Source organism: Pristiophorus japonicus, chromosome 4 (assembly GCF_044704955.1).
Source record: "Pristiophorus japonicus isolate sPriJap1 chromosome 4, sPriJap1.hap1, whole genome shotgun sequence".
Classification (NCBI taxonomy): domain Eukaryota; kingdom Metazoa; phylum Chordata; class Chondrichthyes; family Pristiophoridae; genus Pristiophorus; species Pristiophorus japonicus.
In genome coordinates, this window is record NC_091980.1 from 27,073,276 (window position 1) to 27,087,814 (window position 14,539).

Consider the following 14,539-nt stretch of genomic DNA (forward strand, 5'->3'; position numbering starts at 1 on the left):
AGTGCCACGCTCCGGGATGACTGGGAGCCCTCTGCCACCAGTATTCCTGGCTACCAGCTCCAGGGCCTCCACCATACCTTCCATGTTATATTTTATTTGTTGGACAAAAACTCGGTGCTAACTATGTTCTTGGTGCTTAGTAGGCTTTTTGCTGCTGGTGAATCTCCCTCGTGCCTCCCACAACAGCCAAACAAGCACACACCACAGCCACACACGCTTTCAGTCCCTCTCAGCTCCCTCTCTCTCTCTGTCTCCTCTTCTGCGCATGTAATGATGACCCTTGACCTCCTGAATCGCGGGAATCGAGCGCTGCAATATCGTTGCTAAGGGCGGCGACATTTTACGGCAGAAGGTCAGAAAGATTTAACGCTACCGCCCATTTCACAGCGCTTGCGGTAATGCCCAATTTCAAAAATGGAGACTAGGTGCTATGAGAAGACCGGACGTTGGTCATAATCGCGGTGGAAGTGCGGCAGGAAGTGCTGGTGAAGGGTGGAAATTGGTGCGGGACGGAGTCTCCGCCACAGTCGGTCAGCGGCGGAGTGGTGGTGACATCAGTGCGCGTGTGCATCACCACGTCTCATTTAAAGGGGAAAGAAGGAGCGAAATTTTAGGTTTGGCCACTGGGCCACCAGGGTGGTTTTCGCCTGGGCCTGTGGCTTGGCACCCTAGAGGAAGTTGGCGGGCAAAAAAAAAGATGGCGGCCGTGGCACTGCATCCTCCCCTTGAAGGGCCTCCGCGCTGGCATGGCTCACACACACAAAACAAGGTGCACCGACAGAAAAAGCTGTCGGGGGCACCGCGCGGCGGATCAAGGATTTTTTGAGGTATATTTTGCGCGGAGTGGGATGGAGGTGCGGGAGATCAGTAGTGCATGCTTTGAATATGCGTTTGGGGTGGTCGGCTGCAGCGTGGTGGAAGTGGGGATCGCTTGAAAAATCCCTCAGGTGAGTTTGGGTTGTGGCGGCCAATCGATTGCAACGTGGAGGCCACTCGATTCCGCCACATGGTTGCCACAAATCAGCGGTAACAGGCCTTATCCGGACCTTGAATTTCGGCCCCTAAGTCTTTGTTCTAACAGTATGTACTGTTCCATTCCCCAGAATAGACTTTACTCACCTCGATGAGCACAGCATTCACCAAAAATGTAACAACCCTCATAAAGCTGTCATTGTCAAGCAAACATGGAACATTTGCTCGAGACGCTGTGCTGACCTTCACTCCATACCAGTTAATTGGCAGGCTGCCATTTTGGATGTTATTGGGAAAAGTGGGAGCAAAAACAAATGGAGGAGGAAAAATATGTTCATGATTATGGAAATAAAGTGATTATATTTGGCAGTAATTCCACTAAACCAAGGTCCAAAGACCATTTTAATTTGGACAACATCGTACTGTGTAATCCAGCTAATGGACAATAAGAGCGTTGCCCATTTCCACCTCTAGAGCCTGCTACAGAACAGCTTATTTCCTTCAGTAATAGAAATCAAATCTTGCAACTCAACATCACTGAGTGCATATTGGAATATAGTCGCTGTCCAGCTGTTCCTTAGTCAAAGTTTAACCACAAGTTCCCATATGACCAGCTGGAAGAGGTTTGATTTATTTGTGTGGAATGCATTCTCTGAGAAATGTTGTGTTTATTGCTGAGTTAAAGTTGTTTTGTAGCAGGATTATGAAAGCTTGTCTTGCTGTAGGCTAGGCCATGAAGAACTAATTTATTCAGGAATGCTGTGCATGGTGGTGATTAAGAAACAACACTTTACTAAAGCAAATTGTTTTAATTATTTACTTTGCTTAAGTGAATTATTAGTTGCATTTGCAGTGGAAATAATACTCACAGACGTAAAATAATTGTATTTCACTGTGGCTCAGTGGATAAAGCACTTGTTTCTGAGTCAGAAGGTTGTGGGTTCAAGTCCCACTCCAGAGACTTAAGCACAAAAATCTCAGTTGACACTTCAGTGCAGTGCTGAGGGAGTGCTGCACTGGCAGAAGTGCTGTCTTTCGGATGAGGCATTAAACCGAGGCCCTATCTACTCTCTCAGGTGGATGTAAAAGATCCCATGCAATATTTCAAAGATGATCAGGAGGGTTATGCCAGTGTCCTGGCCAATATTTATCTCTCAATCAACATCACCGAAACAGATTATCTGGTCATTATCACATTGCTATTTGTGGGAGCTTGCTGTGCGCAAATTGGCTGCCGCATTTCCCACATTACAACAGTGACTACACTCCAAAAGTACTTCATTGGCTGTAAAGTGCTTTGAGACATCCAGTGGTCATGAAAGGCACTACAGGCAACTCTCGATTATCTGTACACGGATCCAATGGAAAACCGTTGTAACAGGATTTAAAATTCTGTTGCTAACAAGTGAAAAGACAGCCCTAAATAATTTGGAAAAATCACCTTCCAAACACTGCTCATTTATATTTGCTCATTCTCTCTCTCTCACACTCGCACATTCTCTCTCCCTGGCCGATCCCGTACCAGCCGCTTCTGTCCCTGGCCGAAGGGACTCTGCACCGGCCCGGGCCAAAAGGATTCTGCCTCAGGGGGACTCTCTCACTCACCATAAAAATCACCCTCCTCTGCTCTTGCTTTGCTGGCGTGTGTGTGCGTGCGCTGTTGCAGCCGCTGTCTCTCGTGTCCGCCGCTGATGTTGGGAATGGGGGCAGTGCCGGCACCGGGTTCCAGGCACAGACTTTAATCAGAAGACTGCTAACTTCACCAGCGTAGCAGCAAACCAGGCACAGAACCTGTACATGCATGCTGGTAATGTCCATCTTTTGTTACTGTTTGTAGCTGATTGCATTGATTCATTCAAATTTTAACTTGCCCTAACGGAAAAATCGTTTACCTGGAATAGCTCAATCCCCGAGGGACCCGGATAATCGAGAGTTGCCTGTATATAAATGTAAGTCGTTCTTTCTTAATTCATTGGTGAAGATAGATTAAGTTCTTAATTGGCTGTAAAGCGCTTTTGGACATTCCGAAGTTGCAAAAGGCGCTGTATCAATGCATGTCTTTCTTTTTTTAATCTCCACTGAACAGGCAGATAAGGGATAGGTTTTTTTTCATTTGACAGAGGGCATCTCTGACAGTGTAGCATTCCCTTAGTATTGCACTGAAGTATCAGCCTAGCTTATGTCAGTCCTGGAGTGAAGCTTGAACCCAGAACCTTCTGACTCAGAGCCAAGAATACTCAAAATATCTCATAACCTCATTGCACCAGCCCTTTGCTTTTAATGATTTCTGCATCTTACGGGCATCATACTTATTAGCAATATTTGTTACATGTGTCGAACCTTGGTACTACTACTGCCATTTTCATAGGATGGGAAAAGCTTATGATGGGATGTCTACTTCTTTTCGATGACCTCCTGAGATGCTGAGTGGGGAAATGAGGTGCCTTCTGTCACAGATCTCAGTGGGCAGGTTGATGTGATGTGTGCCATGGTCTGGGACTCATGGTCACAGTCGCACTTCGGGTCAACCCTCATGTTGCACTTGTGGAGCTGATAGCTGCACCGCCCATGCCATGTGCGAATTGGGTAGAGCGCTACCCACTGTCTTCGAGGGTGGTTGGAGCCAGGGACCTCTGCTGGTGGGTCAGTGATGAAGTGTCAGTTCGTTATGTTGCATGCATCCCACAATTCCATCCATCTGGATAGTGGGTCGATACCAGCTGGCTTCTGTTTCCCAGAATGACCGGTCTGATTTTAAGTGAACCTTGGTTAGATGACACTTAAAGAGTACTGTGCACATTTCTGGTCTCCATATTATAAAAAGGATATAGAGGCACTCGAGGATATGCTAAAAAGATTCACAAGGAGGATACCAGAACTGAGAAGATATAATTATCAGGAAAGACTGAATCGGCTGGAACTCTTTTCTCTAGAGAAAAAAAAGGGCTGAGTCATGACCTAACAGAAGTCTTTAAGATTATGGACGGGTTTGATAGGGTAGACGTAGAGAAGGTGTTTTCACTTGTGGGAGAGATCAAAACTACAGGCCATAAATAGATAGTTATTAATAAATCCAATATGGAATTCAGGAGCAACTTGTTTACCCAGAGAATGGTTAGAATGTAGAATTCGCTACCACATAGATAAACACATGCGAGAGAAAGGAATAGAAGGATATGTTGATGGGGTTAGCTGAAGAAGGATGGGAGGAGGCTCGTGTGAAACATAAACACAGTTGGCTAGTGGTACACAGTCATCCTACACCTTGGCAAGTTCAAAAATACACAGCTTGATCCTCCCTTCTTCCCTCCAACATCAGTGGACAGTCAGTGGGAGTTATATTAAGTCATATTAAGGGTGAGCAAAGTTATATTTGGGGATGAGTAAATAGCTTGTAATTAAATCCAAAAGAATTAAAATTGGTATTCCCTCATGGAAATTTAGCTGAGCTGCCAGCTTCCATTACACAACTGCGAGAAACAGACCTCTTTTGGAGCTGCACTCTTACAAAGTTCACATTTGTTTCTTCAGACTGACTCGAGTTTGTAGCAGCTAAGATTAAAACTCCAAATTTGTATCTACTTCGGATTACACTGGCTGTGGCCCATCAATCCTCAAGCTCCACAACTTCCAGTAAGCACAGTGGCAATTGAATGGTGAGCATGGGGCCGTTATACTCAGAGGAAAACAAAATCAAAACGCTATCAAAAGCAAAGTATGTTTAATGACAATCATGAAAATAAATTACCACATACTTGGAAGTACAACTGTCTGTAATTCTATACTGAGTAAAATTACAGGATGCTGATATAAATTTAGCTCTGCAGTCCTATTCTCCAGTCTACTTTTTAGATAGCTGAGAAATGTCATGAAGTTCAAGGGTAACTATTAATCCAAAAATAGGGTCAGCTTTGTGCTCTTCAAGGACAGGGAGTGGAACACATAGAATCATAGAATCATACAGAGCAGAAGGAGGCCATTCGGCCCATCGGGCCTATGCCTGCTCTTAGAAAGAGATATCCAATTAGTCCCACTGCCCTGCTCTTTCCCCATAACCTGACAATTTTTTTCCCTTTCAAGTATTTCAAGTTTTGAAAGGTACTATTGAATCTGCTTCCTCTACCCTTTAGGCAGTGCATTCCAGATCATAACTCGCTGTGTAACAACAGCAACACCCTTTTGTCACACAGTGTTCGGAACACTTCCAAGCCAGATATAGCATAGCCAGCTACAAAGTAAATCAAAAAGATCAGAACACTGCAGAAACCTGAAATCTGAAAGAAGAAACCAAGAATGCTGCAAATACTCAGCAAGTTGACATTTTGGGTTTGAATAAAGGGTCCAAAGCGACTTGTTTTGACAAAGCGATTGAACCCGAAGCATCAACTTGCCTGTGCTCTCCACTGATACTGCCCAATGTGCTAAGTGTTCCAGCTTTCTCTTGTTCGTTACAGAGTGACACTGCCTTGATGCCAATTCTCAACAATGTACCTCAGCTACAATAGTGTACCTCAGAAGGGCAACTCCTATTGTCACAATGGGGTAACATTTCCATCGGGGAGTGGGGTTCACCTGACCGCTCCCCATTTCTCCAAGTTTTCTGCCAAATAACTGCCAACGTTACAGTGGGAGACCAGGGGAACCCCCACAGAAATGTTACCCCAGTGTCAATCCTCACCTTTCCACACTGATTATCCTTGAGGAATCTCTGATTTGAGAGAGAGTGTCAATATTGTGCTTTTAGCCTGTGCCCATCGTAGAGTGGACCCAAACTTCACAAATGTATTTCGCAAAGAGCTCTTAAAGCCATTAGAAAAAGAGAAGATTTTAATCCGATTAGGATTAGAACTCAAAATTCCAGGGATAAAAGGGCAATGTCTAACCCACTGAGCCATCCAAAATTGTTGAACTGACATATGAAAATGTCAGTTTTGTAGATCGGCCACAAGGTATAAGCTTCTATCTCAGTTGAACAGTGATAATGTAATAAATTAAGGTGGATACGAAAAGCTGTGGTGCTTCCTTGGTGTGAATGTAAATTAGCAATATTGATACAGGGACCGATTTCCAAAACCTGTTCTCCCCTGGACAGGAGCAGTGTACCTGTATTTCCCATTCCAGATCTGTTTCAAAACCATTGAACTCCTTTCCTTCCTCAATCATCAGGCTGGTAAATCCGAAGCTTGTCTAGCCTGATTGGTAGTTTCTGATTTTTTTCCCTGTGTTTTGCAATGTTCATCATTTTTGCTGCACAGTGTGATTGATTTTGGATCTTCATCTCACATCTTTTGTTAGCCTTTAGCGGGAATGTTACAGAGGGTCTCGAAATAAAAGCAGTTAGTCATTACTTTCAATTAGAGTGTTTAACGGACATAACAGTGGTGATGAGACTAAATGACAAGGTACTGTTAAAAAGATTTGACTGCCGGACATCTTTGTTATGTAGGTTGTAAATATAAATACAATATACGCAAAAGATGTTATTGTTGTTCTGGTCTACCTTGTCATTGAAATGTATTTTTGTCATGTCAGCATTCCTTGGGAAAATTGAATGTTACCAAATGGGGTTGAGCTGGGGTGAGTATGTAGACAAACTTCGGCGACGATTTTCCTGACCTCAGCGGGCGATGTCGGTGGGGAGTCTCGGCGCTACTGCGAGCTCCATCCCAGCCTCCGACATGAGTTTCCCCTGACTGGGCTTGTTAAGCCCGCCCAGCGAGTTTCCCAGCCGATTCAAGGAAGTAGGTCGGATCACGTCAGTAATGCCGCATCACCAGCCAGTTTCCTTAAATGGACCACGTGCAAATTTTCTTTAACATTTGTGCTGTCCGTGTTCTACAGAATTAAAGTGCTGAAAACACTGACAAGCACTGCACAGAGGTGCACGACTCCACCCAGGATCTCCCTCGACTCCCTCCATATGCTTACAGGGGGAGTCACAGCACACATGGAGGTCCCCTTCCCTTCCAATGGGTGGAAGAGACCTCCCCAGGACACCAACACAGCCTGGTTGCACATTGCACAGGAGGACACGAGCAGGAATGTCGTCAGGAGGACCAGGAGTGGTGCAAACCTTTCAATGATCCCAATAGATCAGGAAAGGTGCCACATAAAAGGTTACTGCACAAGATAAAAGTTTACGGGGTTGGGGGTAATATATTAGCATGGATAGCGGATTGGCTAACGAACAGAAAACAGAGTCGGGATAAATGGTTCATTCTCAGGTTGGCAATCAGTAACCAGTGTAGTGCTGCAGGGATCAGTGCTGGGACCCCAACTATTTACAATCTATATTAACATCTTGGAAGAAGGGACTGAGTGGCACGTAGCCAAGTTTGCTGACGATACAAAGATGAGAGGAAAAGCAATGTGTGTGAGGAAGACACAAAAAAATCTGCAAAAGGACATAGACAGACTAAGTGAGTGGGCAAAAATTTGGCAGATGGATTATAATGTTGGAAAGTGTGAGGTCATGCACTTTGGCAGAAAAAAATCAAAGAGCAAGTTATTATTTAAACAGAGAAAGATTGCAAAGTGCCGCAGTACAGCGGGACCTGGGGGTACTTGTGCATGAAATGCAAAAGGTTAGTATGCAGGTACAGCAAGAGATCAGGAAGGCCAATGGAATCTTGGCCTTTATTGCAAAGGGGATGGAGTATAAAAGCAGGGAAGTCTTGCTACAGTTGTACAGGGTATTGGTGAGACCACACCTGGAATACTGCGTGCAGTTTTGGTTTCCATATTTACGAAAGGATATACTTGCTTTGGAGGCAGTTCAGAGAAGGTTCACTCGGTTGATTCCGGAGATGAGGGGTTGACTTATGAGGAAAGGTTGAATAGGTTGGGTCTCTACTCATTGGAATTCAGAAGAATGAGAGATGATCTTATGGAAATGTATAAGATTATGTGGGGGTTTGACAAGGTGGATGCAGAGAGGATGTTTCCACTGATAGGGGAGACTAGAACTAGAGGGCATAATTATAGAATAAGGGGCCGCCCATTTAAAACAGAGATGAGGAGAAATTTGTTCTGAGGGTTGTAAATCTGTGGAATTCGCTGCCTCAGAAAGCTGTGGAAGCTGGGACATTGAATAAATTTGAGACAGAAATAGACAGTTTCTTAAACAATAAGGGGATTAGGGGTTATGGAGAGCGGGCAGGGAAGTAGAGCTGAGTCCATGATCGGATCAGCCATGATCGTATTAAATGGTGGAGCAGGCCCGAGGGGCCGTATGGCCTACTTTTGCTCCTATTTCTTATGTTCTTATGTTTTTATCCTTACCTGCACCAACTTACCTTGCATCTCCACCCATCCCTCTCTCTTTACATTATCACATGCCCATCTCATGAGCCACCCCTCACATTCGCCCTCATCCGAGGCCGACTAATAACACAAAAGGGTAGGCACATGTCTGTTTCAGCCAGTGTTTATGTGAAGTTTCTGTTAATGTACTGTCAAACATTTAAATCTTTATTTTCAACACTTTGCTTTCTTAGACAGATCTGTGTGCACCTTTGGAAGTGGCTTAGTGAGTTGCAGTGATTGGTGAGACATGATGGTACTCCCTGCAATGCTTATAAGTGTGAAAGGAATGGCTTGGGTATTGAAGGGATGGTTTATGCTGTTGTTGTGGGGTGGTGCCAACCTGGTCCATCATGTGGCAGCCAGGGTGTACAGCATCAAGTGAAGTAAACCTGGCCATGGTGAGGCCATCCTTGGACTCCTGGGCAGCAATGTGGTTGGATGCTGACACCCTCTGCCATGTGCAGCATCAGAGGATTGAGGAGAATGTCGGTGTGGTTGTTGGTATTGCTGGTGTGCCTGGTGTTGGGGTACGGTAGCATAGTGGTTATGTCACTGGGCTAGTAATCCAGATGCCTGAACTAATGATCCAGAGACGTGAGTTCATATCCCACCACGGCAGCTGGGGGAATTTAAATTCAGTTAATTAAATAAATCTGGAATTAAAAAACTAGTATTAGTAATGGTGACCATGAAACTACCAGATTGTCGTAAAAACCCATCTGGTTCACTAATGTCCTTTGGGGAAGGAAATCTGCTGCTCTTACCCGGTCGAGCCTGTATGTGACTCCAGACCCATAGCAATGTGGTTGACTCTTAACTGCCCTCTGGAATGGCCCAACATGCCACTCAATTGTAACAAACTGCTACAGCAAAGTCAGCACTGTGGGAGTATCTTCACTACATGGTTCATGAAGGCGGATCACCTTCTCAAAGACAATTCGGGATGGGCAATAAATGCTGGCAATGTTGGGGGCGCCCACATCCCATGAACGAATAAATAATTTTAAAATGTTTTTAAAAGATCATGGTGGGATTCTGAGAACCAAGGTGAGAGAGTATAAAGTGTATCCATGCTGATGGAACGGACAGCAAGTAAAGTAGAAATGACAGAAGCGATCTGTCAATGGTGAGAGAGGTAATGAGGTCAGACTGAATGGAGACTTGTGTAAAGAGTTACGGCATCCTGAATCTGTACTGGAAAATGCAGTTTAGAGATGCTAGTGCTTAAGAGAAGATACCTGAATCAGGTGGGAGCTATGAATTGACATTTGAAGTTGCCAACTTAACAGCTGACTCAATGGCCACTGACCTTCTGCCTCAGCCTTACTGATGAGGTCTAGGCACAGCAAGAAACCTGTGGGAGACCTGTGAAAGTTATAAAGCTAGGAGAAAAAGTATTGTTAAGTGGCTGTAACCAAGCACTAATGATTTGAATTGGCTCCCCCACCGTTGCCTGTCGGGTCTGCTCAGCGCAGGAGACTCGACATCGGGAAATGCAGGTGTGCATATTTTGACAGCGGGTTCCCGACCCACATCAATCATTTTAAATTTCACAACTGACCTGCTACCTATCAGGTCCGCTGAGCACCAGCAAAATTGCAGCCTTGACCAAAAAGGTGCAGTTTTTCTCTCTATCTGCAGACCCGACACACACATTGATTAAGAATCCAATCGCTCCTGGTCCAATCTGAGCCCGAAGCCACTTATTATTGCAGAACAGTTCGTGTTTGACCAGAGGAGGCAAAGGGACAAAGAAAAAACTTCTCAGTTTATGTCCAGAGGAAATGGTCCAAAACATGTGACTTTTGTGTTGCAATAAGAGTAGCTGTGGTTGGAAGAAAATGTCAATATAGAGGAAACTGTTGAATGAAGATAGACTCAGGAATGCTTGAGCTTTCGAAATAGCACTTGGGATGGAAACTGCTGCCAGAAAAGCTGGCAAGTTACAGCCCACAGAGTCCAACAACTCCGAGTGAACACAACCATGAACCATGTTGGAGGTGTTGTAAAAATAAGCATCATCCAGTCTGATGTTAATGTAAGAAGGTTATATGCCATAATTGCACGGAAATGAGTAGTTGCTGCTCGACAGGAGGCAGGGAGAAAAAAAGAGGGCCTGAAGTCATATAGCGCTGTGAGGAACAAAAGACAAAAATCCAGTGTCCACTATGTCGATTCTGACGAGGAACCCGAGGAAGAAACTGTACTGTAAGGTAAGATGTATGCAGGAAAGGAAAAAAAATTGAAGTCCCCATCTGGATACAAGGTATTAAACGTGAATTTGAATTGGACACTGGGGCTGCAGTAACTTATTGTGTCATCAAAAGTATATGAGAAGAAATTTGGGAAACTTGCCCTTCAACAAAAATTGGCATTTTACTTAAAATTCTTGGGAAAATAAACGACCAAGTGAGATATGAAAATCAGAGGAAAGGATTATCAGTGATTGTAGTTAAAGGCAAAGGTGCCTTATTGCTGGGTTGAGATTAGTTTCTAGCCTGAGTTTAAACTGGGCCAATACTAAGATGATCACTGCTCAAAGACCCTTGGACACACAAGTCCTTATTCAGTCTGAAACGGTACAACAAAGGGTGTCCGGGTACGCTTTAATGTGAACGAAGGCTGAAGCCAGGTTTATTAAGCTCAGAGTGGTACACTATGCTCTAAAGGAAAGACTATCAGTGGAATTAGATGATTGAGCACGACGGCATAATAGAAAATATTGTTCACAGAAACTGGTCAAGTCCCACTGTGCCTGTAGTAAAACCTAATTGTGGTATGAGAGTTTGTGGTGACTATCGAATAGTTTAGATGTTCATGAATATCCTCTGCTCAGAGCTGAAGAGTTGTTCACCAATCTCACTGGAGGCCAACAACTTTCTAAAGTAGATCCTGCCCAGTCTCACTTATAATTACTTCTCCACCTGGACACTCGCAGGCAAATGGGGAAATTGAGAGGGTTGTACCTACGTTCAAAACTTCGCTAAAGGTGTCACAAGATCCTGGCACCATGCATCAGGAATTGGCTGTATTTTGTTTGAGTTATCGCGCGATACTTCACACCATTACCAGTGTGACACCGACTGAGCTATTCACTGAACGGAGGTTACATATTCGTTCGCTATTATTAAACCCCACTTGGAAACATCAGTGTCGAGAAGGAAATTTCGTAATGTTTGGTTGCCAACTTCGAAGCAATAGCGGGTAGGAGAAAGAGCATTCCGGCTTCATTTCAGTGGGAAGGTGACGAGATTGAACAGAAAATTAGAGCTGTTATGTTCTTGGTGAATGGTTTGCAAGGCTCATTCTTGGAAATAATTATTTTCATCTTCTAATTATGAGGGGAGAAAGTGATATGTGTGATAATGGACCTGATTTTGCTGTAGCGGGGCATCTAACAGTGTCTGCCGTTAGTTAGACTTGCCCCTATGCCCTTCAGCTCAAAACATTTTTGCTCACTAAGTTGCTGAAAGTGCAAGCTGAAGGAAACAGGGTAGCTGGGACCTGAGTAAACAGGGCAACCAACAGGTTATCGCCTTAACCAATATGATTCTGAGGCAGCTTGACAGGGTAGATGCTGAGAGGTTGTTTAGATGCTGGAGAGTCTAGAACTAGGAGGCATAATCTCAGGATAAGGGGTCGGCGATTTAAGGCTGGGATGAGGAGGAATTTCTTCACAGTTAGTTATTACCAGCAGTTTGAGTGCTTTTGGACATAATCGATAGTATCCTCTTCCTGCCAGCACCATAATCATGAGGCTGAAAAGGTCCAAATTCAGACTGCTATGTCAGCTGTGTTGATCTAGGTAATTAAACTCTAACCGTAGCGCTGAATCAGTTTTGTTTCTGCTGTTTGGAGCCTGAGTAGTTGACACTATCCCTATTTATATGTTAAGCTGCGAGCTTGTGATATATGGCAATGGATGTGGACTAAGCCTCACTGTGGACTGCCAAGACCGATCTGGTACTTAGCTCTGGTCAATGTTACAGCTGGGAATCTAAAACTAGCATTGACGTAAGACTCTGCACCATTTGTTAGAAATGCAATCACATCGTCTCCCTCTCCTCCTTTAAGATGCTCCTTAAAGCCCAGCTCTTTGACCAAGCTTTTGGTTGTCTGTCCTGATAGATCCTTCTGTGGCTCAATGTCAAAAATGTCAAAAAAGTGTCAAGATTGATATCACTCTTGTGAAGCGCCTTGGGACATTTTGCTACATTAAATGCGCACTATGTGGGATCGAGAGGGTCACAATCTCAGAATAAGGGGTCGGCCATTTAGGTCTGAGATGAGGAGAAATTTCTTCACTTAAAGGGTGGTGTATCTTTGGAATTCTCTACCCCAGAGTTCAGTCGTTGAGTAAATTAAAGACAGAGATTTAGATACGAAGAACGAAGGGATATAGTGATAGGGCAGGAAAGTGGAGTTGAGGTAGATCAGCCATGGACTTATTGAATGGCGGAGCAGGCTCGAAGGGTGAAATGGCCTACTCCTGCTCCTATTTCTTATGTTCTTAAAGGCATTCAGAAGGAGAAGATTCTGAAATGCTGGTTCTCCACCATTACATATCAATTGCATGCCTTGTAAATGTAACACATAACTTAACAGTGTGCTGGTGAGACTTGAGGCTCTGGTTTCTTCCCAATTTCTAATTTTACTAAATAAAGTAGATGTCAGTCGAAATCAGGGAGCATCGCTTTATATTCACATCTAAGGGTAGATTCTCTAATCCTGTGCTTTCACCTCCAAAGGGAGCACAGGTTGGAGATAGAACTGCTGCACTGATCCTCCGATCCATTGTTTGCAGCTCCTTGTTGGAAGCACGGGACCAATTAATTTGCCCCTTACTTTCCACAATATATAGAGCCCGCCATGTGAGAACTCTACCAATATAAATTGTGTATGTGTGTGTGTGTTGTTTCACTCTAAACATTTAAGCCACTTTGATCCCCATTGATTGTTTTTTTAAATAACATGTTTTAGTTGTGCCAAGAATCAGTGGGAAATCTATAGCTGTTTTTCTAACATTGACTTTTGTAATCTCAACTTCCTCTCAGTGCAGCCATAAATAAATCGTTGTGTTGCACAATACTATTAATCACAGTGGTGTCTGTTTCCTGTAACACTATATCAAAAAACACAGTTCGGTTTGGCCAAAAGAAACTATTCTCAAACACAGCACTGGGCTTTGCTGCTGGCTCAGTGAGTAAGTTTGTGGGTTCAAGTCCCACTCCAGAGACTTGAGTGTAAAATCTCGGCTGGCACTTCAGTCCAGTGCTGAGGGAGTGCTGCACTGTCAGAGGTGCCGTCTTTCAGACGAAAAATTAAATTGAGGGCCCGTCTGCTCTCTCAGGTGGGCGTAAAAAATCTCATAGCACTATTTCGAAGAAGAGGAGGGGAGTTATCCCTGGGGGCTGAAATTCAGGGTCCCGATAAGGCCCGTTACTGCCGGAATGCAACGGCCAGACGGCGGAATCCAATGGCCGCCGATTTCTGGTCGAATGGACACTGCCTGCCAAATTCAGCAGGGGGGGTTATCTGGCAGTCCCCACTTCCGCACCGCCGCTGCCGAGCGGCTGTAAGTGCGTCATTGGTGCGTGCTCTGCCGCGACCCCCACCTCCATCAATATTCAGGCCGAAAAATCTTATGCCCGTCGAGCGGAGACCACGACAGCTTTTTCTGTCGGAGCACCTTTCATTCCCTCTGTGAGCCCTGGCTGTGCAGCAGCCATTAAAGGCAAGGGCCCAATTCTGCCGCCGCCATTTCACTTTTTTTGCTGGCCGACTTCCATGTCGGCTGGCCTATTGTGCTCCCTGGGTCAGCCGGGCTGCCAATAGGCAGCCTGACATACTTCTTGGGTGCCAGCCCACTGGCCTGGCCAAAACCCTCCCTAGTGGTCCAGTGGCCAATCCTAAAGATTCATACATTCCCTCCCCTTTTAAAGGAGGGAAGATACGTGGTGACGCAGACGCACAATGATGTCACCACCGCTCCACGGCTGAGTGACAGCGGCGGAGAATCCGTCCCATCTCAACTTCTGCCCCTCACCAGCACTTACCGTCACACTTCCGCCCCATTATGATCAACACCCTGGCTTATTAAAAAAAAGATCAAAGACCTGAATATCGATCAAGAGTTGACCTCTTCCGAGAGGGCGGTAAAAGCACTTAAAAAATGGTAAGTGCACCAACTTTCTGGTGGGCCTGAATTTTGGACCCCTAGTTTCCTGGCCAATATTTATCTCTCAATCAACATAACAAAAAC

The 14,539-nt window shown here is 44.7% G+C and overlaps 1 protein-coding gene across 9 annotated transcripts in view; it reads left to right on the forward strand.

Annotated features, from left to right (window-relative positions):
- LOC139262850 (prolyl 4-hydroxylase subunit alpha-2-like) overlaps positions 1–14,539 on the forward strand; it is a 156,956-nt gene that overhangs the window by 29,120 nt on the left and 113,297 nt on the right. The window contains exon 1 of one of the 9 annotated variants that reach the window (XM_070878046.1): positions 2,852–2,921. The exons of 6 other annotated variants lie outside the window; for them this stretch is intronic. In XM_070878046.1, coding sequence (XP_070734147.1) covers positions 2,920–2,921 — 2 coding nt within the window. In that variant the 5' untranslated portion in view covers positions 2,852–2,919. Of the gene's footprint in view, positions 1–2,851; positions 2,922–4,567; positions 4,629–10,234; positions 10,491–14,539 lie in introns of those variants that run through there. 2 more of the 9 variants (XM_070878054.1, XM_070878052.1) reach the window with 2 other exon arrangements.